General features: G+C 46.9%; 12 protein-coding genes across 12 annotated transcripts; 7 read left to right on the forward strand and 5 right to left on the reverse strand.

The window, feature by feature from the left end:
* Positions 1-5132: 5132 nt before the first annotated feature.
* N7525_007341 (uncharacterized protein) lies at positions 5133-6199 on the reverse strand (the record flags this gene model as incomplete). Its single annotated transcript, XM_061214009.1, has 4 exons — positions 5133-5270; positions 5329-5540; positions 5590-5689; positions 5735-6199. The coding sequence occupies 4 exons, from the start codon at positions 6197-6199 to the stop codon at positions 5133-5135; spliced, it is 915 nt and encodes a 304-aa protein (XP_061068440.1).
* A 1164-nt stretch (positions 6200-7363) lies between these two features.
* Positions 7364-8728, forward strand: N7525_007342 (uncharacterized protein; the record flags this gene model as incomplete). The annotated part of the gene is made up of 1 exon (XM_061214010.1): positions 7364-8728. The coding sequence occupies one exon, from the start codon at positions 7364-7366 to the stop codon at positions 8726-8728; it is 1365 nt and encodes a 454-aa protein (XP_061068441.1).
* A 1170-nt stretch (positions 8729-9898) lies between these two features.
* Positions 9899-10321, forward strand: N7525_007343 (uncharacterized protein; the record flags this gene model as incomplete). The annotated part of the gene is made up of 1 exon (XM_061214011.1): positions 9899-10321. The coding sequence occupies one exon, from the start codon at positions 9899-9901 to the stop codon at positions 10319-10321; it is 423 nt and encodes a 140-aa protein (XP_061068442.1).
* Positions 10322-10413: 92 nt separating this feature from the next.
* On the forward strand, positions 10414-13330 carry N7525_007344 (WD40 repeat domain-containing protein; the record flags this gene model as incomplete). Its single annotated transcript, XM_061214012.1, has 2 exons — positions 10414-11949; positions 12176-13330. The coding sequence occupies 2 exons, from the start codon at positions 10414-10416 to the stop codon at positions 13328-13330; spliced, it is 2691 nt and encodes an 896-aa protein (XP_061068443.1).
* Positions 13331-15389: 2059 nt separating this feature from the next.
* On the reverse strand, positions 15390-15817 carry N7525_007345 (uncharacterized protein; the record flags this gene model as incomplete). The annotated part of the gene is made up of 2 exons (XM_061214013.1): positions 15390-15542; positions 15599-15817. The coding sequence occupies 2 exons, from the start codon at positions 15815-15817 to the stop codon at positions 15390-15392; spliced, it is 372 nt and encodes a 123-aa protein (XP_061068444.1).
* A 1435-nt stretch (positions 15818-17252) lies between these two features.
* N7525_007346 (uncharacterized protein) lies at positions 17253-17489 on the forward strand (the record flags this gene model as incomplete). Its single annotated transcript, XM_061214014.1, has 1 exon — positions 17253-17489. The coding sequence occupies one exon, from the start codon at positions 17253-17255 to the stop codon at positions 17487-17489; it is 237 nt and encodes a 78-aa protein (XP_061068445.1).
* Positions 17490-17600: 111 nt separating this feature from the next.
* On the forward strand, positions 17601-18762 carry N7525_007347 (uncharacterized protein; the record flags this gene model as incomplete). The annotated part of the gene is made up of 2 exons (XM_061214015.1): positions 17601-17852; positions 17938-18762. The coding sequence occupies 2 exons, from the start codon at positions 17601-17603 to the stop codon at positions 18760-18762; spliced, it is 1077 nt and encodes a 358-aa protein (XP_061068446.1).
* N7525_007348 (uncharacterized protein) lies at positions 18763-19034 on the forward strand (the record flags this gene model as incomplete). Its single annotated transcript, XM_061214016.1, is given in 2 exon segments — positions 18763-18792; positions 18807-19034. The coding sequence occupies 2 exon segments, from the start codon at positions 18763-18765 to the stop codon at positions 19032-19034; spliced, it is 258 nt and encodes an 85-aa protein (XP_061068447.1).
* A 492-nt stretch (positions 19035-19526) lies between these two features.
* On the reverse strand, positions 19527-20075 carry N7525_007349 (uncharacterized protein; the record flags this gene model as incomplete). The annotated part of the gene is made up of 1 exon (XM_061214017.1): positions 19527-20075. One exon carries the CDS (start codon positions 20073-20075, stop codon positions 19527-19529), a length of 549 nt encoding a protein of 182 aa, XP_061068448.1.
* Positions 20076-21030: 955 nt separating this feature from the next.
* N7525_007350 (uncharacterized protein) lies at positions 21031-21213 on the reverse strand (the record flags this gene model as incomplete). Its single annotated transcript, XM_061214018.1, has 1 exon — positions 21031-21213. One exon carries the CDS (start codon positions 21211-21213, stop codon positions 21031-21033), a length of 183 nt encoding a protein of 60 aa, XP_061068449.1.
* A 471-nt stretch (positions 21214-21684) lies between these two features.
* On the forward strand, positions 21685-23218 carry N7525_007351 (glycoside hydrolase family 18 protein; the record flags this gene model as incomplete). The annotated part of the gene is made up of 6 exons (XM_061214019.1): positions 21685-21828; positions 21888-22247; positions 22294-22353; positions 22405-22474; positions 22524-23059; positions 23114-23218. The coding sequence occupies 6 exons, from the start codon at positions 21685-21687 to the stop codon at positions 23216-23218; spliced, it is 1275 nt and encodes a 424-aa protein (XP_061068450.1).
* Positions 23219-24324: 1106 nt separating this feature from the next.
* Positions 24325-25094, reverse strand: N7525_007352 (uncharacterized protein; the record flags this gene model as incomplete). The annotated part of the gene is made up of 2 exons (XM_061214020.1): positions 24325-24869; positions 24923-25094. The coding sequence occupies 2 exons, from the start codon at positions 25092-25094 to the stop codon at positions 24325-24327; spliced, it is 717 nt and encodes a 238-aa protein (XP_061068451.1).
* Between the last annotated feature and the right edge of the window lie 107 nt (positions 25095-25201).

Raw genomic sequence — 25201 nt, forward strand, 5'->3', positions numbered from 1 at the left:
TCTCGTCACTTTTTCTGAATGTTGTCATCGCCCGAGCTGGACTCTCCCCAGTGCGGACGGTCTGTGAATTTGATTGGAGCCTCTGCCAAGCCAGTAATAACGGCGAAATGACCTGTTTCTGTGATAGCGACAAACAGAACCAGAGCACTATCGACTTGAATGACTGCTTTGTTAACCTTGATGGAGATCTGAGCCCACGCCAAAAGTATGCAAAGGCCTATCCGTATACTATATATCTGGTTATATTTCTGATGATATACTAAATCCATACAGTGGTGGATTCATGGATTCATGTGGTGGAATAAGTTTCATGCCCGCGCTTCCAACCTTGCGGGCAACCTGTAAACCAAACAATCAAATCACGTCTATCAATATGGGTATGTTTCTCTCTACTTAAGCTATCATCGTTAGCGTAAATGTCATAAAGGAACTGACCATAAGCCAAAATCCAAACAGACGGGGTTTTCACTTTCAAGGGTAATAAGTTAACTTGTTCCGGCTAGGAATGGAATAAACTAGCAATTTGTTACAGGGCCAGACTTGAAGCTATAGGGTCCAGCTATAAGGCCCATATGTTTGATGGATGTCTGCCTTTATTAAATTAACGGCGGCCTATATCGCCTTCTATATCGGGAATTTAGAGAGTTTTTCGGACCATTACTACACTAACCGCTGAGACAGATATAAATAGCGCGTGGTATTTTCGTCTCGTAGCCTACTCAGTAATAAATACCAGAAACTTATCTACCGATTGGCATGGAATATATAAGAACCAAAGTTAGACCTGGGTGATGGAGTGATTACAATGGACCTGTGTTTGTACTGTGGGATTCACTCTTGAAACGGATCCATAAATACATAATCAACTATATATGGCTTACCATATCATGTGATTAGGGTTTGAAAGAGCTCCTTTATATTGTTTGGCATGGAAGGCGGTAACGGTTGGCACTGTATAGAATGTAACATAACGAAGAACATATAAAGCAAGGACGAGCATAACTCTGGTCTTCTACAACCGCAAAGCAAAAATATGATTCGCTTCATCCACGTAACAGGTAGGCAGCATGGAGTTACCGCGAACACTGTACCTCACCAAGGCCAACTTCTAGAGTAGACCATGAAGCGAGCGGGCATTTTCAGAGAGTGCTCAGTGTCACGGGATTTATTATCAGGATGTTCGCTACCGGTCCCATCCGCCCTGGTTTCGAAAGGAACTTGTTTATATGTGAGCAGGAAGCAAGGAACTAACCTTTCAATGAGGTGTAATATAACGCCTACAGTAGGTTGGTTGGTTGGTTGATGCTATTTACCCTGAACCCTCGCACACGAAAGTTGAAACCCTGGGTTGAAATACAAGTGCGATAATTGATCTATATTGAAAGATCCAGCCACTTGTAGTTGCCTCATCCCCCTGCTGCCTAGCGGAGTGGCTGCCTAACAGGTAGATCTATACAGATCTATATACATCACATGAACTGAGATCCAAATTTACATAGCGAGGAGTCAGGATAAATGAAATCCATCCATCCGTCTGTAACTAGGTTTTCTTTGTAGATAACTAGGGCCTTAGTACAACACGCCTAGGAAAGACTTTATTGCTTATCACCTGGGATGAGATACAGAGTCTCGAAAGATCGGTATTTCGAGAACTACAATCGCAAGCTGAATCATAATTTCTGTAAGTTTTTATCATATTCCATTGTCCAGCCATTGTTTGCTTGCTGTTGCCCAGAACGCAAGACTAAGAGAGGCGAATACACTCCCTTCTATTTCACTGATAACTCGCCCCAGTCTTGAATCATGAATCGGCAGAAAATCGTGATATTTCCAAAATTTCCGACATGTCTGGGCATGTGGCAGCAGGGTTGTCTGCTTTAGGTTGGGTAACTGATCCTGTGCCTCTACTGGACGTACTAATTCGCCGAAAGTAAAATCGGTGTAAATAAAAGATGATTGCAAATAGCAAACTAGCACCGGAAATGCTCCCCAAAATTACAGCCACACCATGGCTTGACAAGACCCGGGATGCGTCAGAACCGTCCGTCCTCAATTGTTCTACTGTATTTTTCGTGGCGGTCGTGGTCGCCGGCACGGTTTTGGTTGAATCCATGGGCTGGCTTTTGGTGATCGGATTGAGCGTGCTCAAGTCTAAGTCGTCGAATTTGGGGGGGTTTCGTGTTGTTTGCGTAGGCTGATGATGACGAGAATTTCCAAACAAATGTGAAGAATATCCCAGATTCCCGGTCACATAACTACCGATTTCCTTTTGTTTCGACCGAGACACAGCACCTAAAGTTCCCGGAAGTGTAACTCTATTGGAGAAACCCACTGAAGTTTGGCCAGAAAGGCTTTGGAAGTCTCCTGTTGAAGATGAAGACTTCATTGAAGTAACTTCAGCCGGCTGGTGCAAAGTGGCTTGGTCTGAGGGAACATAAACGACAAATTCAGAGCTTCCTGTAAAATCATGGTCGGAACCAACTGAGGACACTGTATATTGTGATAATCTCGCGCCGCCGTTGGCTGCTTTCGCGAACTCATCTTCACCTAAACTGAAAGGCAGTAACGTGCGAGAGCTCTGCTCTTCAACTATTAGTCCGCTGCCCCCTAGCTCATCGTCAACCTTGAAATATTCGATTATACCGTTTTCCTTTTCACTGGTAGTGGTGTGAGTGCCAGGATATGTGAGGGTAGGAGTGTCTATGTCTGTCTCCGGTGGAAGTGATCGAAGCGGCGAGGTCCAACTTTGGGTTGGGCTCGAAGGGTATAGCGTAATCGATTGCAGAAAGCTTGTAGCTTTTGGAGCCTTAACATCAGACGTTGTGACAGTATTAGACAAAGTTCGCTGTGATTGGCTATAAAAAGATCTCAGCAACCATGCTCTTTCAAATCTAGCCAAACAGACCATGATAGACCAACGCTTTTGGTATAAAATCCTGGGGTTCTGAACCCAGCATTGCTTTCTAGCATTTCTTGGGTGATAGCCTTATGCTAACGAGTTTGGACATTCCAGGACAAATTGTGGTAGTTGAAAAGTCAGCCTTTGCTAGGAAGAAACGCAGACTAAATAAGCCTATTGTGGTATCCGCATTTTTCGAACCGTATGGGGTCGATGAATAGTTCTGCCGGGCTTTTAGTGTTACACTGCCAAAGGGTACACTGCCATTTGTTCGGAAACTGAATCCGTGTCTGCCATTCAATAAAACTATGTAGTTTGTGGGCGCCCGAATCAAGAACACTATTCAGTAAGGCCTAACATAGCGGGTGACGTGACCCCTCAAATTACACCTTGTACTAACCACCCCGTCATTTAGCCTTCGCCCTTATAAATGTATTCGGTGCAGGTGGATTCATCGAAAATTTGGGGCAGGACAACCACTGAAGCCTTTACATTAATGTCAAATAATCCACACGAGTGAAAATCAACTACACTTGGTTCTAGATGCAGCCCCAATCCATTAGTGCTCAAATCTCTGCCTATCTGGCGCATTTGATCTAGTATATGCAAATCTATCTTCATATTACTTGAAGTACGCTGAAAACTTAATGAATCGCCATTTTCCGGGTTTTCATAAGGCCCAAAGTATATAAAAGGTGGGGCACTGCTTTGACATGGCTTGTCGATATCTAAGTTTATTCAAGCCCTTATTTCTCGGCGGATGGTTCTCGTGAGAGTTGATGCCCTCAAAGCATGCTACAAACTATCGCTATCTAGGCGTAGGCTCAAAGCAAAGAGGAAATCCCGCTGCTTAATTGAGGGTGTTACTTTCTGATGGGTTGTATCTCGCTTTTCTGTTTGAAAATATTAGTTGGACTCGTTTGGGGGATATCTACCGGAATAGCAGATCTCGTTGAATATTGAGGACCACGAACTGATAAAGCCCTCTGGTATCGTTGTACGTATCCCGAAATCACTGCAGCGGGTATTTTACCTCGTCAGCTACAAGTATAGCTCTAGAAGAAATGTCGATTCTGGAATTTGGATACGCCTTTTGTTCTCATACCATAAAGCAAAGCGCTCATGCTGCCTTTCCTGAAACCAGTCATTTGGTTCATCTTCGTGGTCATTTTTTCTCTGGTTAGTGGCTTTTGTTAAGCTACTGGGACTGATGGATAACCTAATTACTCTAGACATTCGGTCTTGTAATTCGCTCTGCTGAGTATAAAAGAAGTGTCAGTGACTCTGAGGATATTGCGAGCCGGGGCGCTTGGGCTAATAGAAATGAAGCCACCTTCGTTAGGCACTTCTCATAGTCGGTCCCAGAGATGGGAGCTCTCTGATGCAAGCCGTGGTATGTCTCATCAGGCTCGTTTACTGAATCATCTTATCAAAGTTATTAGCGCCTGCCATCCACCAATCTAATCGATACCACACTCAACATCGACGGCGCCACAGATCGCATTAGCTTTGACGAGTGACCATTTGGTAACCTGGGCACAGAGATCATTAATAGTTCGGTTCCACTTGTTTACCTTTGAGATGGCTTAGGTATATAAAAAGATGTACTAAGTGAAGGCCAGTACAAGATTAGTAGCAAGAAAATGTGTAGAAAGCATAGATGAGCCAACCACAATAACGAAGAGGACGATTCTATCGTGGGCAGTGGCGTAGGTAGGCCGTACTAGGGCAAATGAAATCATCCATCCATGCCGTACAAATATCGTGTAAAGCATTTTCGTACGATATAGTGGGATTGCTCTAGGCTTCCTAGGTAGTGAACTGCGAGTCTCATGTGATAATCCCTGAAAAGGCTGGAACATTCCAAACAATCATGATGAGCCCCAAGCCCAATACATGGAGAATGACCATAGTTAATCTGCACTTACAATATCGCTACCGGCTCTACACAATGTATATAAACGTATTCATGGCCGCTTGGCTGTCCACATCAACGATTTTCTAACTAACAAAAAAGACACGGACCGCAATTCCAACTATCTATGCGTACAATGATGGCTAATGTAATATGCACTGTTGTATGGTATACACGGTACCAGTGGTCACATGATTTTCTGGGTACCTTACCCTGTCTCAACCATGTATTCCTAGTTTTCGACATATCATGCAGAACCTCGTGAAGTATGATCCACCTCTATTTACCCCAACTAATACATACCTCATATAGCAGGACTCAGGACCCTTGACCAAACTTTGTCGAGACTTGCGGCGCTACGTCACGCCTACTCTTAGAAACCCAGGCGCACAAAACAGCTCGTGCAAGCATGACGAGGTCCTCAGTGGGTTGGTTTCTCGCAGCGACAAGGGGGTGCTATAATTATTTTAGTAATATCCAGTAAATACGACGCCACACTTCCTGTCTACTTCACCTTTCTCAATGATTCAATGGGTTCCGTCGAGGCTGCTGATAAGAATCCGAAAGCATCCGAGTCGACCGGCCACTGATTTAAATCGTTAACTCCGGCAATTCCGACATCCTTCTCGTGCTTTTGCATAAGCGCCATAGTAATTCTAGGAATAGTATTGGCGTATATTGTGTAGGTCTCAGTCGGTGAGCATTCTGAGCATTGATCCAAGCAGGCTGTGAGAAATGTCAGCGGCGCACTCACTCGAACGAGCCAAGGACTAACCAATCTTTACTCTGCCATTTGTGCCGAGCAGTATTCCACCACACGACAGTGACTGATGCGTGAGTCCAAAGCTACTGAGATAGCATAGGCCGTCGAGAATCTTGTCTGTTAGTTTATCGACGAAAATGGAGACGATAAGACTTACCTGTGACATTATTGCAGCCAGTTCTAATTCCGTGGGATATATATCTGGAGAAGAAACCACATTCCACAAAGTGAGCGGGAGATCCTCAACGAAAAAATACACAGAGTTTGCATCTATATAGCAGTCTCGAGATGAGAGGATGTTGGCATGATCGAGACAACCAAATCGTTGAATTAGTCTTTCAGCATCCGCTTTGGGATACTCTCGTACAGCTCGCAATTGAGATGGATTGGAACGATGGGTTGCTATGATAACTTCCCCTGCGATGTCGCATAACAGGGCTGGTCGATACTTATTCCAGGGTGACTCTTGCCTCACAATCAGCACCGAAGATATATCCCCCCCTAGCCTACAAAGCTGAGGAAGACGTAAGGTTCTGAGAGGTCCCTCGATGGACTTTTTCATATGCTGGTGACGTGGCGGGCAATTCCTCTTTCCCAAGGATTTGTATTCGGGACGTGTCATATCTTCTCACTAAGACAAACAAAAATGAACCTGGGATTACAGTAGCCCCGGTGGGTGCTGGTGGCTTTTAATAAAATTTACTTTTCACAGATGCCATGCATGCAGGTCGCCTTCCGACTTTACTGCATGTCTGGGAACGTTCTTGACTATAAAACTTCCTTTCGGGAGCCCGTCGCCAGCCTGGTTCCAGTAGCCCGAATTACAATAGTTTGGACCGCTCTCAATTCTAACCGCTCTCAATTCCAACCGCTCTCAATTCTAACCGCTCTCAATTCCAACCGCTCTCAATTCTAACCGCTCTCAGTCTCAGCCGCTGTCGGCTTGGAGTGCTCTCAGTTTCTTGACTGCACTAATGATGACCTCCCCAAAATAGTCTCAAATCCCCGGATACCTTACCTTGTGTTTGGCACTTCTACTAGCAATACTATAACAGGTTGAATTGAGCTGCGTGGGGGATTGCCACATGTCAAAAGCAGTACCAGTGAAAGATGTTAACTTGTTTTAGTGTAATTCACCAACTAATCCTTACGATTAGTTCTAAAGGCTACTGTCCTAGGCTGGGTCTATAAAGTCTATTACAGCAACTTTGTCAATAAGTGAGGGTTTGAAAATGTACCCGAAATACGGTCTTTGGCTACATGTACACTGGCGAGCAGACCACACTCAAGATGCACGTCCTACGCATGCTACAGTAGATTTCGAAAACGGATTCCCCTGTGGACACTAACGCATTGTTTCTCGGCCCGTACCCGAAACCACGCTAATCCATATAAGGCTAACTCAAAATTTACCCCTGCTTAGCCGTATCGTAGTATATAACGTATTGAGATTATGTGTCAAATGAGTCATTGTTAATTACCGTACTCGTCCATGGAATATTCTAGGAAGTCAATCGCCATGGCAACGGCGATCTGGCGATCTGGTCTCATCCATGCCCACTCGCTTTCTTAACTTTTCTACATACAGTAGCTGTTGTCGTCTACATCAACATACATGACAAAGACCCCGTAGAACACTAACCTTGGTAGGCTAAGCTGTTTCTCGTTTATGTTCCCTATGGCACTCGACCCCTATCTCAACTTTCGTTCGTCATTGGACTTCTTGCGAAAACTGGCACGGCCCACTCATACTGACAGACCTCCAGAGCTTTGATCGTGCGTAGATATGAACGGCAGCCCCTACCATGATGATTACATCTCTCAGGCCCAAGAACACGAACCATGGGAACAGGATTCACAATATTCGCCCCCTACCCCGGGATACTTCCGAAGCCTATCTGCTACATCTTCGAACTGCAGTCCTTCCCGGTCCATCCCATTCGACGATAACCCCAGCTCCGCAAGCCAACCTCGGCCCAGTACTCTACCTCTCCTACAGGAATCCGAATGGCAGTCGGACAAAGCCTACGACGAGGATCCTCCAAACTGCATCCACTATTTCATAGAATGGCGAGTTACCCTCAACAACAAAACGGTCGTAAAAGACACGGAAGAAGATATTGCTTTGGCTCCAGGCGCCTACTGGAAGTTATTCCTGGAAGAAAAGCTACACACTGTTCTCCAAGAGAAAGTCTCCCGTAACAAAAGGGTCAGGGTCGATGACACGGCAATCATCGTGTCAAACAGCGACCGTACCCAGCGTGATCTGAACAAGCGCTTCAACAAAACTGAAATAGTTTGGGCCCCTATTGAAAAACAACTCAGGATGTGGTCGAGTCATTTCTGCCGTGGAAAAAGATTGACTTTGAGAGTCTGTTTCAATTATATAGAAGACTGCGATTCCCCACCCACCGGACGAAATGGTGAAAAGAGAGGGAAATCCTCCGTCACAAGGAGGATGCTTGGCGATCGCGATGCCCAGCTGGATGCCGAAGAAAACGCATGCGGACAGCAATCTATTTGGCGCCGTGTTTATGATTTGATGAAATGCGATTCAGCGGCATGCCACTTGGGCCCTTATTGCTGGCTAGACCCGAAGGGAAAGAAGCATTATCGACTCCGTACGCAAACACTCAGACGTCTGGTCACCTATGCGGAGAAAGGTGGTGTCCTAGAGACGCACAAGGACGTCCCAGATGAAATCCGAGAGGAGCTCTTCATGGAAGATCAGCAGAGAGAGGAAAAAAATAAGCGTAATGGCGGTAATATACTTAGAAGTCAAATGTCGCATTCGCCGATCCACATCAATGTTCACCCTGGGGTGGCGACAACGGCTTCAGCTGTTGAGGCAGCCGGGCCAAAACACGTGAGCTCGTTGAAGATTCCCGGCCTTAAGGACGTGGCCGTCAAAGAATATAGTGAGTGGCTTGCATCGAATGTATCTGATGATACTCTCAAAGCTGCATTTCGACAAGCGTGCGATATAACCCTGTCCGATGGCTTTGAGCTTGAGCACATTTATAAGGATCAGAATCCGGAATTTTTCGTCAGCAAAGGGATTAAACCCGGAATTGCTCGGAGTTTCGTAGAAAATATTCGTGATTGGGTTGAGAATGTGAAAAAAGCATTGCCTGTTCTCGACTTGGTGTAGACGAGTGTGTGGGAATGGGTGCGGTTATTTGGCGTTTTTCCTTCCCGCTCATCTTCTGCTGCTCATGCCTCAGACTGAAAGTGTACGACGTCCAATGTCAATGTTCATTGCTCCTGTCTGGTTGAGAACGGTTCAAAATCATTTGCGCCAGAGGCTAGGTGTAGCTGCTGAATGTCTTGACGCTTGTTAAGTCACGTAAACCGACTAGAATTATTTTTTAACATTCAAAACAAGAAAACGGATGCAACCATATGTACGGGAATGGCTAATGTGACGGATATCAAAGGGCCTGCAACAATGATGGAATCGCCTTAGCGCATCACTTTTTTGATGTTGGTCATTACGGTAATGCTTGAAACGATCAGCAACCACTTGCGGAAGATATCGAGTCAGGGTTATTCGTATTGACTCGAAAAATGCGTTGGAGTATTGAGGATGTAGTACCGTAGTATTCCACCAGCAATATTTGTTGCTGATTTATTGATTGGATATGACAATCTCGGGGCGTTCATGTTGTGTGGGCTCATTGTTGAGGTTGTTTCTACCATCGGCGGCTGCTGTCGATGGCTGAATACCTCGATCAGCAATAATTCCCCACCATGCATCTAGGCCTCCCTTCTGACCTGGTCTGTTTTACATCTGAACCCTGAGCGGTATAGTCGTTCTCGAAATCGGCTGCATTGGCGCAGATAAATCATTGAGCGGGCCGCATTAAATTGATGGATACGTAAAATGCCTGAGTATGGTATTATATTGCTCGTAAATTACACAATGAAAACGAGGATTCAATGGAATTCCATGGAAGCTGATAGCGGGTCTCTGCAAATCATCAATCCCCAATACACACTCGCAGGCCCCCCGACCGATCTTCTCACTCTCCCAAGTGTGCCTTATTCGTAACATTCTATTGATGCCACTTCGAACCCAGTTGTGCCGGGCGCAGCCAATGGTTGCAAGAGTTTCCACTTGGACAGAAACGAACGACCCCTTGTGGTAGTTGCGTGGCTTGACCGATCGGACAAGCGCCAATCAGGGTCCACTTTTGCTCTTAGCCTCACTTTGATGCCTGCCCCTCTTTGAGGGGCGTAAGCTCCATTTTTGTCTACCATCCTTCGCGACATCTTAGCTTTTACTTTTGATGTCATTAATACCGTGGAAGGCTCGTTAACCATGGATCCACTTTCGGGTGCAGCAAGTGTTATCGCAGTTATCCAATTAACCGGAGTTATCTTACAAATATGTGGAAAATATCTCAATAACGTCAAGAGCGCGAAGCAGGATATTCAGCGTTTCCAAGAGAAGGTCGCCGCCCTTTCACAAGTCCTTCACTCTCTCGATGAGCTGATCCGTGGATCTGATGGCAACAAACTTACTGCTACGCAAGACCTGGTCGACAATATTGCCAAATGCTCCTCAGCACTTACAAATTTGAAAGAGAGAATCAATCCGGAAACGACGCAAAAGCAGATGAGGAAATGGGGCCTTCGAGCCTTAAAATGGCCACTGGCACGGTCGGAGGTAGATTTTGCTATCATGGAGCTTGAGTCGTACAAAACATCATTTGCTTTGTCCTTGCAGGTTGATCAAACGTAGGGTCCGGACCGAAATCCGATCTCTTGATTATTGATATCAAAGGCCAACTCTGACGCTGATCTAGGAGATTGACCAACTCGATACACAAAAAGATGGACCTTAGCAGATTACAGATTGCAAAACAAGCAGCATTCGACTCCTACGGCAACCAACATAGTGAATGTCTCCCGGGGACCCGGATTGACCTGCTTCGTGAAATTGAAGAGTGGGCAAAATCGCCACACGGAAAATGCATATTTTGGTTGAACGGCATGGCAGGGACAGGGAAATCAACAATCTCCCAAACGGTTGCAAGCCGTCTTCAAGAGCAGCAGCTTCTCGGGGCCAGCTTCTTCTTTCGGAGAGGTGAAGAGGACAGAGGAACAGCAAAAAAGCTTTTCCCAACATTGACCGAGCAAATGGTCAACAGAATACCTCAAATGCTGCCTCGAGTTCAAAAGGCATTGGACGACGACCCTAATATTTCGGAAAAGGTGTTGAGAGAACAATTTGAAAAGCTTCTACTGGATCCACTGTTTGATATTGAGCAACGCGAAGGGACCATAAGAAGAGTGATCGTGATTGATGCTCTAGATGAATGCGATTCAGAAGATGATATAGGGATTATTCTCCGGCTCTTGCCACAAGTTCGAAAGTCAACTTCTGTGCAACTACGGTTTTTATTGACAAGCAGACCTGAGTTGCCGATCAGGCTGGGCTTCGAAGGGATCACCGATGCCCACCAGGATTTGGTCCTCCATGAGATCGAAAAGCCAGTGGTAGAGCATGACATATCCTTGTATTTTGAGGATCAGTTCCTACGCCTAAAACAGAGGCGCTCATTTCCACCAGACTGGCCGGGAGCCGTAGCTACCAAGATATTGGTTGATAGGGCCGTCCCTTTATTCATTGCAGCTGCTACCATATGTCGTTTTATCAGTGATGTAAAATGGAACCCTCAAAAGCGACTTGAGGCGATATTGACAGACCGATCAACCTATGTGTCTAAGATGGACAGCACCTATGTTCCCGTGCTAAAACAGCTTCTCACTGGCCAGAATGAAACAGAGTCACAGCAATTACTTGACGAGTTCAAGGGGATAGTCGGAGTGATCATTATTCTTGCCACTCCGCTCTCGATCAACTCTCTTAGCCACCTAATAGGCAGAGAGTCAGATGATGTCAAATGTCGATTAGACCAACTCCACTCAGTGCTCAGTGTACCAAACAATTTCGACACACCAGTCAGGCTTCTCCATCTGTCATTCCGAGATTTTCTTTTAGATCACCACAAAGACAAAACCAAATTCTGGATCGATGAGAAATATACAAACCAGCGTCTTACAGAACGATGCCTTCAGATCATGCAGAGCAGCCTAGAGAAAAACATCTGCAAACTGTCAAGCGAAGGCACGCAAAGGAGTGAAATCAGCAATGATTCGATTCAGTATTATATACCTCCCGAACTGAAATACGTCTGCCGATACTGGGCGCATCATCTGGTACAATGCACGGACTTGCCTAGCATGATGCACAATGTTTATCGATTTCTCCAGGTGCACTTTTTGCACTGGGTGGAAGCAATGAGCCTACTGCGCCTTACGTCAGCAGTATCAGGTATTCTTGATCTGCTCCAAACGGCCATATCGGTAAGTTCCGAAGATAATCATAGATGATATGCACTGACAGATTTAGGGTAACGACTCGTCTCTTATTTCAGATTTCGTTCACGATGCAAAGCGCTTTATTCTGAAAAATCGCCAGATAGTTGACCAGGCCCCCCTTCAAGTTTATTGCGCAGGACTTGTATTTGCACCCCGAACGGGGATAATACATAGAGAGTTCAAACGGTCTCTTCCCACTTGGATATGTCAGTTACCACAAGTTGAGGAAGGATGGAGCACGCTCACCCAGACCCTCGAAGGCCATTCAGATGGGGTTGATTCAGTGGCCTTCTCGCCCGACGGCCGCCTGTTAGCGTCCGGCTCTTGGGATAAGACAGTGCGGCTCTGGGACCCAGCGACGGGCGCGCTCACCCAGACCCTCGAAGGCCATTCAGATGGGGTTAGATCAGTGGCCTTCTCACCCGACGGCCGCCTGCTAGCGTCCGGCTCTGTGGATAAGACAGTGCGGCTCTGGGACCCAGCGACGGGCGCGCTTACCCAGACCCTCGAAGGCCATTCAGATGGGGTTGGTTCAGTGGCCTTCTCGCCCGACGGCCGCCTGTTAGCGTCCGGCTCTTGGGATAAGACAGTGCGGCTCTGGGACCCAGCGACGGGCGCGCTCACCCAGACCCTCGAAGGCCATTCAGGTGGGGTTAGATCAGTGGCCTTCTCGCCCGACGGCCGCCTGCTAGCGTCCGGCTCTATGGATAAGACAGTGCGGCTCTGGGACCCAGCGACGGGCGCGCTCACCCAGACCCTCGAAGGCCATTCAGATTGGGTTAGATCAGGGGCCTTCTCGCCCGACGGCCGCCTGCTAGCGTCCGGCTCTGTGGATAAGACAGTGCGGCTCTGGGACCCAGCGACGGGCGCGCTCACCCAGACCCTCGAAGGCCATTCAGATTGGGTTGATTCAGTGGCCTTCTCGCCCGACGGCCGCCTGCTAGCGTCCGGCTCTGTGGATAAGACAGTGCGGCTCTGGGACCCAGTGACGGGCGCGCTCACCCAGACCCTCGAAGGCCATTCAGATTGGGTTAGATCAGTGGCCTTCTCGCCCGACGGCCGCCTGCTAGCGTCCGGCTCTGTGGATAAGACAGTGCGGCTCTGGGACCCAGCGACGGGCGCGCTCACCCAGACCCTCGAAGGCCACTCAGATTGGGTTGATTCAGTGGCCTTCTCCTCTACGCGCCATCCATCTCACGCGGCTCCAAGCATCTCTATTGAGCACGGCCAGTGGATAGCATTGAATGGTAAAAGGGTTCTGTGGCTTCCTATAGAGTCTCGACCTAGTCATTTCAAGATAAACGGTAATGTACTTGCCCTAGCACATGCATCAGGGCGGGTTTCCTTTATTGGATTTTGTATGTAACACTCAATCATTCTTGTTTTTTCTCTTTCCTCTATTTTCTAATCCCTTTATAAAAGAAGGGCCTGGGAGAAGGGGATACTTTATACGGCTCTATCCGGCTTGCGGAATATCCCATAAAAATTCTAGTGATACCTAATAGAGTCGCTAATTCGTCTGAATAGCTAGCTTTTGCCACAGAGGCTGCTTAGTGAAGAAATCGCTACGTAATGGAACCACAGAGGACTTCTGAGATCCAAAACGCTCATTACGGGTCACGTGGCTTACGTTGTTGGTCTATGTGGCACCGTACTGGTCCGCACGGGCGGCCAAAGGCAGTTTATGATAATGAGAAGGAAGGGTTTGAATGTAGGATCGATCGCTTCATGTTACTGTATGGTGTCCTCCGAAGGAGGATTTCAATCATCTGAATTCTCAACACTAAGGCCTGCGTGCCGAAAATGGCCCCTAGCACTGTTTTTCTTTGCCCCAACCTGATTGATACACCGTTCGAGAAAGGACGCGAATTCTCGGTCTGGATCTTCTGCGTAGTAGCACCAATCGCGTCGTATAAAGCCTTTGAGTTCAGCAAAAAACTCTTCAATCGGGTTTAGGTCTGGCGAGTACGGAGGCAAATACACCAATTTAACTCCCGCATTAGCACACATCTGCGAAATCCGCTCGGAGTGGTGAAACGATGCATTATCCATGACCAGAACAGACTTCGGCTCTGGCCATCTCCCGCAATGACGAAGGAGCTCATCAACGAAGTCTTCAAACACAGCGGCATCCGTCGAGCCGCGAAAGACTCGACTCATCAAAATACCATCTTGGGCATACGCAGGCAAAATTTGATAGCGCTCGTCACGGTGGAACTGAGACACTTGCCGAGGTGCTACACCGAGTGGTGACCAACCTGTTCGTCGGAACCCAATGCGCTTATCGCATCCAGATTCATCAACATAAACAAGATGGTACGACTCAAAATCGGAGAGGTTATGAAGATATATTTCTCGTAGCTCGGCGTTCTGCTCTTTCGCACTCTGCCGAGCAGTCTTTTTAGACCACCCTTTGGATACGAGAGCCCTCCTAATGCTAGAGGTTGACGCTAGCATCTGGAATTCATCCCATAGAAAGATAACCATCTCTTCGAGGTACAAGCCTGGTTTTTCCAGCAGATGGTCACAGAGCGCTTCTAACATGGGTGGTGTTATGCTTCGTCTCCGACCGATACGAGTTGAGGGGGCATGAACTTGTCCAAACAGTCGCAGGTTTCTGCGAGTATTTTTGATAGTCTTTTCGCTACACTCAGCTGCGTCAGCCATTTGAGACGTTGTTAGTGAATCACTTTGTATCATATCACGAATAAAACATAGCGTTGACATATGTAGATTCGGTGCCATATTGTGCATATGATTCCACTGAAAAGGTGGTGCTGCAAAATGATGGAATGTTAGGCATAGAGGGGCAGTGTATAGCTGTTTCATGTAATATACAATATAATATGTAATGAAACGGTTCTGAGTTTCTGCGAGTATTTTTGATAGTCTTTTCGCTACACTCAGCTGCGTCAGCCATTTGAGACGTTGTTAGTGAATCACTTTGTATCATATCACGAATAAAACATAGCGTTGACATATGTAGATTCGGTGCCATATTGTGCATATGATTCCACTGAAAAGGTGGTGCTGCAAAATGATGGAATGTTAGGCATAGAGGGGCAGTGTATAGCTGTTTCATGTAATATACAATATAATATGTAATGAAACGGTTCTGAAATTTATAGCCATTCTATTCTTAGGACATAATTAGTTTCGCTTTAGCCGAATACAGATTAGGGTAGTTTCGGGTACAGGCCGAGAAACAATGCGCCAGTGTCCACAGGGGAATCCGTTTTCGAAATCTACTGTACCTGTGTTATGGTCGTCCATATTTCCAACCTTCTGCCAACTTAGAAAGATGCAGCAGAAACTCTTCTCTACGAAAGTGTTCTCAAGCTCCGTTTTCCATTCATGAGGCTTGCGATTACTTGTGTACAAAAATTGCAAACACCCCTCAGTTTCCTCACAAATTTTGGTGTTGGCTACCTTGTTATGTAGTGTGACAAAGTACTCCATAGTTCGTTGCAACGACCCAAAACAGTAATCGCTGGCAGCTTCGGTATTGCTTCATTGGCCGACTCATGGGGGCCATAGTCGGGTGGAGATTTGTGGACCGCAGGCTGAGGACGTTGAGCCTACATGAGTTAGAGACAAGACGTTCAAGTGGCCAAAAAAAGAAGCAAATTCTTACTATTTCCTGTTTAGTTGGGACAGCGACATCGGGGTGAGAATAGTAGGTATAGAGGCGGCCGTTCGGCATTTCCATAACTACCCAACTTTTGATTGAATACAAGCGCCAGAAATCATTGTGACGGCGTAGAAGATTATTGCGGCGCTTGCGCAGCTGTTCTTGTTTTATGCGGCGCTTGCGCAGCTGCTCCTGTTTTATAGGACTTTCAACCGGCGCCATTTAGAAACCCGATGTTGTCGAACTGCAGCAACAAGGAGATAGAAAGAAGCGGCCCAGGCCTGTTATCCAAATCTGGATTTATATAGGTAGAACCATTGCTCCAGACACGATGGTGTTGAGTGACATATTGCTTTCAGAGCCCTCTAAAAATGCCCTGGTCGGTTAGGAATCGGTCAAGTGTGTTCGTTCGTCCGCGATCGTGCAGCACTACAAGCGTACCACCAATACCGAAATGAGATGGAATTTAGATTCCTCAACTTTTTGCTTCATCTGTCACCAAGCCCTGCGGAAAATCTGCATTCCGTCTTGTTGCAACACCAACAGAAATCGCAAACGTAAATCTAAGTAAACCGCAAGTCCTATCAACCGCTGCGTCTCCTGGAGATATAAGATTGTAGAGATAAATAAGTCGTTTTCCCATTCACCTCATACGCAAAAAGTTCCACATATTCGTCGTCGCTACGCTTCGAGGTTTTTCATAATTCGTATCCCTAATTTGCCAATCAGTATGTATCATACCATACATACTCCCCGACGAGGGGTGGCACGGACTAGGAAAGAACGGCTCAATCACGGTAAGGCCCCCATTACATGGCCCGCCACATTAGTATACCGACAGTCTTTAAAGGGTTACTAGGGGGTGTTTCCACGTTTCGAGAGAGCGTCCCTAAGAAGGTGCCTTTCCGCGCTCAGCACCTTGTCCTAGAAGCAGTGCAAAAAATGTTGGAGCAAAGTGGATTCCGCTTTATCCAACGCTGGCTACCCCAGGCGTGTCGGTCGGCCGAGTGGGTTTGTGCAGAGTCAATGGAGCTGCACAGACTCTTCCCATTTTTGAACCAAAATAGAAAATACGCATCTTCGAAAGATTTTCACCAGATATTGGCTAAGCTTCACAGCCTAAGGCATACAGTGTCCAATATACGCCATGCGGCAGTCCACAGAATCGTTCAAGATAGCGAATCCTTGCTTGAAATGCTTCAGGCTGCTGTTGCTTTCGCTAGCTGCATAGGCGATAAGGAATGTACACAGCAACTCGAATTCCTTTGCAGTACTTTGAATAATTTACTGGTTCAAATGAATGAGCGCTTACACCATCTTCAGCAGAGGGTATTAGTTCAGATTCGGATATGTCACTCCCGTCCAGCAGAGCTGATGCAAAGGCGTGCCCTTCTTCCAGAGGCAGTCCGAAGGTTGACAGAACAAAGCGAAGACATGTTTAATTTACAGGTACAAGGCATCTTAAGAAAGAACCTATTGTTGTGTTGATATGAGGCAAGCAACCAACCCCCTGCTTTACAAGTCTCCTGAGTGAGATCTTGTTTCAAGCCAGCGATAGGTCTGTCATGTCACGTGATGTAACACGTGGGCGACGCGGCAGGTAAAGAATGACCCTCTGCGAACTTGCAACTGCCATCCGCAACGCTTGTGATTCAAAATGTCCACTGAGATTGACGAACTACGACGCCTTTTAGCAGAGGAAAATGAGAAGACATCCAAAACCAACCTTCCCGCTTCCCTTGACGGTGTCCCCAACCACTTCTTCCATGGTCTCGCAGTTCAGCAGGATAAGACACGATCTACGCGTGGAGATCCCGCCACCGCGACCAACAAACCGCGCCCCAGAAGACTCAAAGCCTCTGGCTCTTTCGCGAAAGAACAAGAGGACATTTAGCGGTTGCTGATGAATTCTTCACTTCTCTTCATACCCTGGAAGAAACTGGAGAGACACCGGGGGCAGCTTGTTGGCTCGGAACTAAACCTTAATCGCTTTCTTCGCCAGACCATGGAGGACCATGTTTCGAAAATTATCGAAGAACTCTACAGCGATCCAAGACTGCGACAGACATTTGGGTTGAGAGGATCGATACGCTTTGAGAACCACTCCAATACACTGAGCCCCGAGTGGGAACTTGAGGAGCGAATGCAGAATATCGATATTCGTGGTCGGCCACGACGACGTTCACCGCGTCCAGCTGCCCGAGAACAAAGCGAACCAAGGTGGCCGGAGAACCTAGGCTCCGGCGCGAAGCAGCCGGCCTCGTGCCGATCAATTCTGCGTCTACAACAACCCCAGCCAATCATCCGAATCGATCCATCGCGATGCAGCTGATATCAAATAGTACAAATCTCCGCATAAGGTGATACTGGGCCGCATCTATGAAGGGCTGGAGGATATGGATATTGATGAGGTGGCTGAGCAACAAGATGATGAGTTCCCGAAACTTCCGTTCCGTCGCGCGATTGCTGGACTCCTTGTGCAGCCACATGACTACATTATTCGTGCTGGTACGGAAATTGAGGTGCTAAGTACCGGCGAAGCTGATATTTATCTGCGAATTGGAGAATTCCGGGACGCTTCTGTACCACCTCTCTGTTCCAAAGGGAGACGTTGGGGACTTCACCGGCTGGAACCCCCAATCAAATGGCCCAAATCGTCTTCATTTTACCACCGTGGGAGAATTCCTCGCCTTCACTCTCCAGGCGCTCAAGTTGTGGCCTCGGCATCAAGCTTGGAGACAAAAAGCAATCGACTCATTGCCAAGACGGGAAGTGGTAGTGGCAGGTATTTTGGGCAGTATCTGAGGAGGTACCGTCTTCCAAATATCGGCCACCAAGGACGAATGGGTTACTTCGAATCTCCGATACAACGGCGTCCCAGGCGAAACAAGCCCGGTGTTGGTGGTTGCCAGCCAATAGACGCACAACGAGATGCAGACGAGGACCAATCTGACCCTGATACGCCGAGATGGGACCCACATATATGGCGCAATATCAGACAGGGACAGCCAACGTCAATCCATATGGCACCAGCACTAGCTTCGAGGGAGAGGGGGTATCACCGGTATTACTGCACGTTGAAGTGTCTACGCGGAACATTGAGCCGGGGAGAGCTAGATCAGGCTTGCCCCAATGTCCGTGACCATGGAAAGGGCACCATGTTATAAATGCAACCACTTGCCTCAAACGGTTGCGGCGTCAGTTGTTTCAGACAGTTAATGCAGATTGTGAAGTACTGGGCATTCACGGTTCTCGGGGTGCTCTTTTGAAAGTTACGCTATCTCGCACGGATATAATGTACCTGCAAAATGCACCGTACCAGAGTTTGCGGAACAGTTTCGGCATGAAGCTGCTGTATAGGACAAACCTCTTTACCTTGGAAGCATCGAATTGGCTCATCCGTACAGCTACGACGGTGCCGCATATCTTGAACATATGATGTTATTGAGTCCGGGAGGACAGCCTGTCGACCTGGCACTGAAGGAAATGAGTCGAGATTGCTTCAATGCCAAGATGAAGGAATCGCTCTCAGAAATGCACCTTCTGCATGTTCTTCATAGAGATCCAGCCCCGCGAAATTGGCTGTACAATCCAGAAAGCAAAAAGGTAGTATTTATGATTTTGAAAGGGCCGAGATGATCCTGGGGATAACGTCGCCAAATCGGAAGCGGATGCCACGTGATGGGATTGTTTTTAAACAGAGCAGTGCAGGCATTGTGAGGTCGGAAGGTTCAAACGAGGATCCAGTAAACGTAGTCACGATTCCAGCGATCACGCTAAGTAACGTAGATTATGCTCGGAATCTTCGTATCAATAATTTCGTATATTTACGCTTCGTAGCCGTCGGAAATTCTTTTTTTTTTCCTTGGATTGAAAACACTATCATCTAATGGCGAATTACATTCTATGCCTAATTACAGCCGTACACGGATCAGATCCAGCGTGTGGTATGATTAATTCGTGAGACTTTCCACTGTCGTTTCCAAATCTGCTCAGCCTGGGCTTCTCGAATTCTGGATTGCTCAAGAGCAACACGAAGTTTGCGGACTGCTTGAAACACCCGTTCATTGTCAAGCGGTCTTGCCTCTGGCTCGAAGTGATACTGCAACGTCAACTCTTGGGAAACATCAATAATCGACATTGTCAAATTGAGAAGATTTTCAAAACAAGACCGATAAAACTGATTCTCGTTCTCCTGTTGATCCCGTTGACAAATTCTTTCTTCCTTCAACTCTTGAAGTGACAGGCGGTTTCGTGACTTTGAGCACTTCAGACGCGTTCGGGTGGTTTCCAATGCCATGGTAGAACCTCGGGCCAGTGCAATCTGATGATCCAGAGAATTTATTTCTGGTAGGTCGTGCCGAGGAGGAAGCATCATTGGCATGGAACTCAAAATGTCTTTCGGAGATTCCGGTGAGCGACTGTAAATACTTGAGGCATCATCTGCAGACGGATGCTGCTCAACCGCTTTCAATGGCATTTTGGACAGTATGAATGGCGGCATACGTTTACTTCATACCTCGACTATCTTATATGTGTGCGAAGAACCAATCCCTGAGTAGGCGCTTACAATGTAAAGGCTGAAGACCAATCCGGTGTCATTTTCTTGCGGGTCACTCACTCATTTTGATAAAGACTCCATTTTCACGTTGCTTTCGCTTTGCGGTATGGCGGAATATTGATATTCGGAAGCATCCTTATTTCGGCGGCCATAGTCGAGGAAGATAATACGGAAATAAGATACAAGATCAACAACAAATATACAGTAGAAGCACAGATCAAAGAAAACGCGATGTCCAGCTAAAGCGTTCTATACGGCCTTCAATTGAATTGGATACCATCACGGGGCAGCATGGGGCGGACAACATCAGTATCCGTTTCTGTAAACTTAGGTGAGGGGCAAATGAAAATCATCCATCCATCCTTTCAAGAGAAATTGGTTAGTTGAATGTGGTTGACTGAGGGAGTGATTGGTTTAAATGTGGTTGATTGAAGAGTGGTTGATTGAAGAGTGGTTGATTGAAGAGTGGTTGATTGAAGAATGGTTGGTTAAAGAGTGGTTGGTTAAAGAGTGGTTGATTGAAGAGTGGTTGATTGAGTAGTGGTTGATTGAAGAATGGTTGGTTAAAGAGTGGTTATGTGAAAGAGTGGTTACGTGAAAGAGAGCTTAGTGTCATCTTCGTTGAATCAGCTAGACTAACACTGTATACTTGACCCTGCAAAGGCGCAATACTGCCTTGTAAAGTGATATACGGTGGTCCTCTACACTATCCTGACTCCTAACTCTGTCTTCATAACATATATTTCAATCAAACATTTCAATTATGCGCCTTGAAACCCCTTCCGTCCTTGGACTAACCGCATCTGCTCTGTGGTCAGTTACTTACTACACCACAACTGACTGTTCAGGCGCGGGGAAAGAGGTTGGTTGGAGGTTACGAGGCTGGGTGCTCGACTCTGGGGAACAGCATGGAATCGGTCATGGTCTCTACCGATGGTGTCAACAACGTTACCTTGAGCACGGGTAGCAACTGCAACCCTCTAATCCCAAGCGGTGTAACCGACCTCTGTGTCAATGCCGCTATCCGTTCCTTCTTATCTTTTTGATCGTAAGTCATTTTTTTGTGCCATCCCCACCGCAAATATATCTGCAAATTAACATTGCAAGGTTTATTAAAGCCCTGGAAATGCGCGGGATGGGTGTTGATAGAGGCTCAGCCAAGAGGTCAAGATGGGCTTCTAGAAACTGCGTGTCATTTTCTCTATATATAGATCTCAGTTACATGTATCCAGACGCCTTTGCAATTTTTTCCATTCGAGACCATTGTAGCAATCTCCACCGGAGAATCCAAGGAAAGTTGCGCTCGCAGTTAGTTTCAGCATATTGTCCTTTTCTTGTTACGCTTCAGTGTCATGCCTGTTTTTATTTAGGGGTTGGTGGTCATATTGTGGGCCACAACGATCTGTCAGTAAGACTATTTGCCATCTACAAATAGTAGGTATATCCCTTTCCTCATCGACAATACCTTCTTCTCAAAGCTTGTTGGGCCAGGCCATCCCATCAGATACATCCTTGCCACTCTTTCACCATGCACTTCATCCTTTTTTTAATATTGAGCCTGGCGTGGCTGGCTAATGCTACCTATATTCCCTCCTTGGTCAAGGTCAATGCGGCTGACATTGCTACTCGTGGCGTTAACGGATATCGTTCCGTCGCATACTTTGTGAACTGGGTATGACCTTCAACCACATATTCCACCATAAAATCAAATAACTCAACAAAGTCTGTCAGGGCATCTTCCAACCTCAGGACATCCCAGCTGAGAAACTAACCCATGTTCTCTACGCATTTGCCAATGTCCGAGCCTCTGGTGAGGTGATCCTGTCGGACCCTTGGTCGGACACTGATAAGCACTACCCTACTGATTCCTGGACCGATACCGGCAACAATGTCTATGGCTGTATCAAAAAGCTTTTCCTACTCAAAAAGAAAAATCGCAAACTTAAGGTTCTTCTGTCGATTGGAGGCTGGACGTACTCTTCCAACCTCAGGCTGGCCTTTGAAACTGAAGCGGGACGCCAGAAGTTTGCTGGCAGTTCTGTCGAGTTGCTAAAGGACTTGGGCTTCGACGGTATTGATGTTGATTTTGAAGTGAGTTTTCCATCTCGTTCACGGTTTTTGATGCTAATGTCAGAAGTATCCTGGAAATAACAACGAAGCGGACCAATTTGTTGATACCCTACGCCGTCTTCGTGAGGTATTTTCATGCTTCTTTTATTTATGGGTCTGTAAAACTAAACATATTCAGGCCTTGGATGTATACAGCTACGCCAACACAGGCGGCTATCACTTCTTACTCACCGCTGCATCTCCTGCTGGTCCGTATCATTCGTTCAAACTCCTCAACAACGCTAACCTAATTTATAGGCCCTGCCAACTACCTGAAAGAGCACCTTGCCCAGATGGATCGGTATCTGGACTTCTGGAACCTGATGGCCTACGATTACGCCGGAAGCTGGGACACTGTTGCCGGCCATGGCGCCAACCTGTTTGCATCCAACAGCAACCCAGCCAGCACTCCCTTCAATACGGACCAAGCAATCGATTACTACACCTCGCACGGAGTGGCCTCTTCCAATATTGTTCTAGGTATGCCGCTGTACGGCCGGGCGTTTACTGGCACCAGCGGCCCTGGCCAACCTTATAACGGTCTTGGTGTTGGTGGCTGGAGGGATGGTGTGTGGGACTACAAAGCTCTGCCTCAGACCGGCTGCAAGGTCACAAATTTGGACCAGGAAGCTGCTAGCTACTGCTATAGCTCGGGGTCGCGTTTGTTCATCAGCTATGATACCCCTGAGGTTGCGCGTAAAAAAGGTGAGTACATCAAATCCAAGGGGCTTGGTGGTGGTATGTGGTGGGAGCTTAGTGGTGACAAGCAAGGTGATGAGAGTCTGATTACCACGGTATGTTTCTTAGTCCACTCGCATTTCATTATCTTACTTACTTTAAACTTGCAGGTTGTGAGTACTCTTGGAGGCACTGGTGCTCTGGACAAGAGCGATAATCAGTTGAGCTATCCTAATTCCAAATACGACAATTTGAAGGCCTGCTTTGAGCCTTGATCAACTTGCTTGCTCAATAAAGAATTAAAGGCTGGCAGCTGGTGCATTGCATCCAAAGTTGACACAATAAATTCGCCCTCGCGCTCATCTACCTGCACTCCATCTACCACCAGAATTAAGTTCTAACTAGTGCGAGATAAAATAAAACTATTGCCTTTCATAACAGAAACAGAAACTCACTTTCTCAAACACCTTTTAATATCTGCTTCAGATTTTGTATTGTTGGTACGTCGACACATTTCAGCTTGAAGGTTTATCCTGCGCCAAAATTTCCACAAGCAGAGGGGATTACAATGAACAATACAAGGAAGCCTGCACACTGGCCAAGGGAATCACTATTTGTGCTGGGAAGAATAAGTTGAGATATCTTGATAGAATTTTGAAATGGACGGCAAAGGAGTTGGTCAAGCACAGAAGTAGTAGTAGATTATTTCATTACCCTGTCCCCTCCCAAGTTGATTTAACCACTAGACCAAAATACGAATCCGTACCCAGCCTAGTGGGTTGTGGTTTAGAATCCAACTCTCCCCCGTAAACCATAAACGCTTGGCTGGGGGCGCGTATGAAAGCTCTGCTGCCTGGCTGTGCGGCCAATCCTAGGCCGTCTTCTGGTGGCTCTGGGTGCTTAAGAACGCAAGCTGTGAGGATCGAACCTATGCGCTCAGAGGTCGCGCAATCCGGGCTCATAACCAGTTGATTTAACCACTAGACCAAAATACGAATCCGTACCCAGCCTAGTGGGTTGTGGTTTAGAATCCAACTGTCGAAACGATATGCAGCCTACCGCTACTATATATATCTTCCTATGTACATGTATCGTGTACCACTTCCTAAGCGAACTTGGAGCCTCGCCGAGGCCTGCCGTGGCCTCTATGCCGTCGTTGTGTTTATGCTGCCCTCCATATACAGTATTGGTTTTTTATGTTATCCTTCAATACAAAACGAGATGTAAGAAATGCTCATTCACCTCCTGCATGATGCACACGTGTAGCTTCAACTATATAAGGCAAGATATGATGTGAAAACTTTCCGGCATACTGTACTAAACCTGATAAGCTCTAATTAACTAGCCTGCGGCTCGCACTGGCAGAGTAGTTCTATCTACATCAGACGGCTGCAGATTCGCAAGAGCATTTGCATGCCGGGGTAGGCGTGAGAGTTGGAGAGTGATCTGCAAGGGATATCCCAGTAGCCGATTTGCCGGCTGAAATTAAATCCAAAGATGGACTGTCTGTAGGCGTCGACGTGAATATCGGGGTTGGAGATTGATCAGCACGGAGCGTCTCAGTAGCCGATTTACCGTCTGAAATAAAAGATGGACTGTCCGTAGGCGTCGACGTGGATGTCGGTGTTGGAGATTGATCTACACGGGCTGTTCCAGAAGTGGACGTGCCGATTGCAGTTGAGAACGAGGACTGACTGCCTGTAGATATCGGCGTGGTCGTCTGAGAGGAACCTGTATTACCAATGCTACACCCACTGGGCACCTTAAGACCGTTTTCTAGCATACAACTAGACGTGTCTCCCTGTCGGTTGAGGAAAGACACAGTGCCGTTTTTGTTGACTGTCACCCAGGCAACCTGCTCTCCATTTTCAGTGCCACATATATCAACTTTCACCGACTTATCGTCGGAACCGGCACCAATGAAACCTAAAGAGTGTTAACAATAGCGTGAGGGCCTTTGATTCGAATTGGATACTCACCCGAGCAATCTTTGCCTTTCAGCTTAGCAAAGGTTGCTGAGTAGCCTGTACAGCCGTGGTTATTCTGAGACCACACTCTACAGTTGTTCTCGCCGTCATTGTCCTCAATAATAGCCAAATAACTGCCTGCCACAACATTCCCGATAAGTAAAAGGCAGTTGAAGGAACGCATCCTGGACTATGCGCGGCTTCAAGGCAATCAAGTGCGATGATGGTGACGACTGGCTGGGACCGAGGATTATTTATGCTCGAGACTGAATTGTGCGCTGGGAGCGGGAA

The sequence above is a fragment of the Penicillium rubens genome (assembly GCF_028828025.1).
Source record: "Penicillium rubens strain IBT 27055 chromosome Unknown utg000003l_segment0_segment0, whole genome shotgun sequence".
Classification (NCBI taxonomy): Eukaryota; Fungi; Ascomycota; class Eurotiomycetes; order Eurotiales; family Aspergillaceae; genus Penicillium; species Penicillium rubens.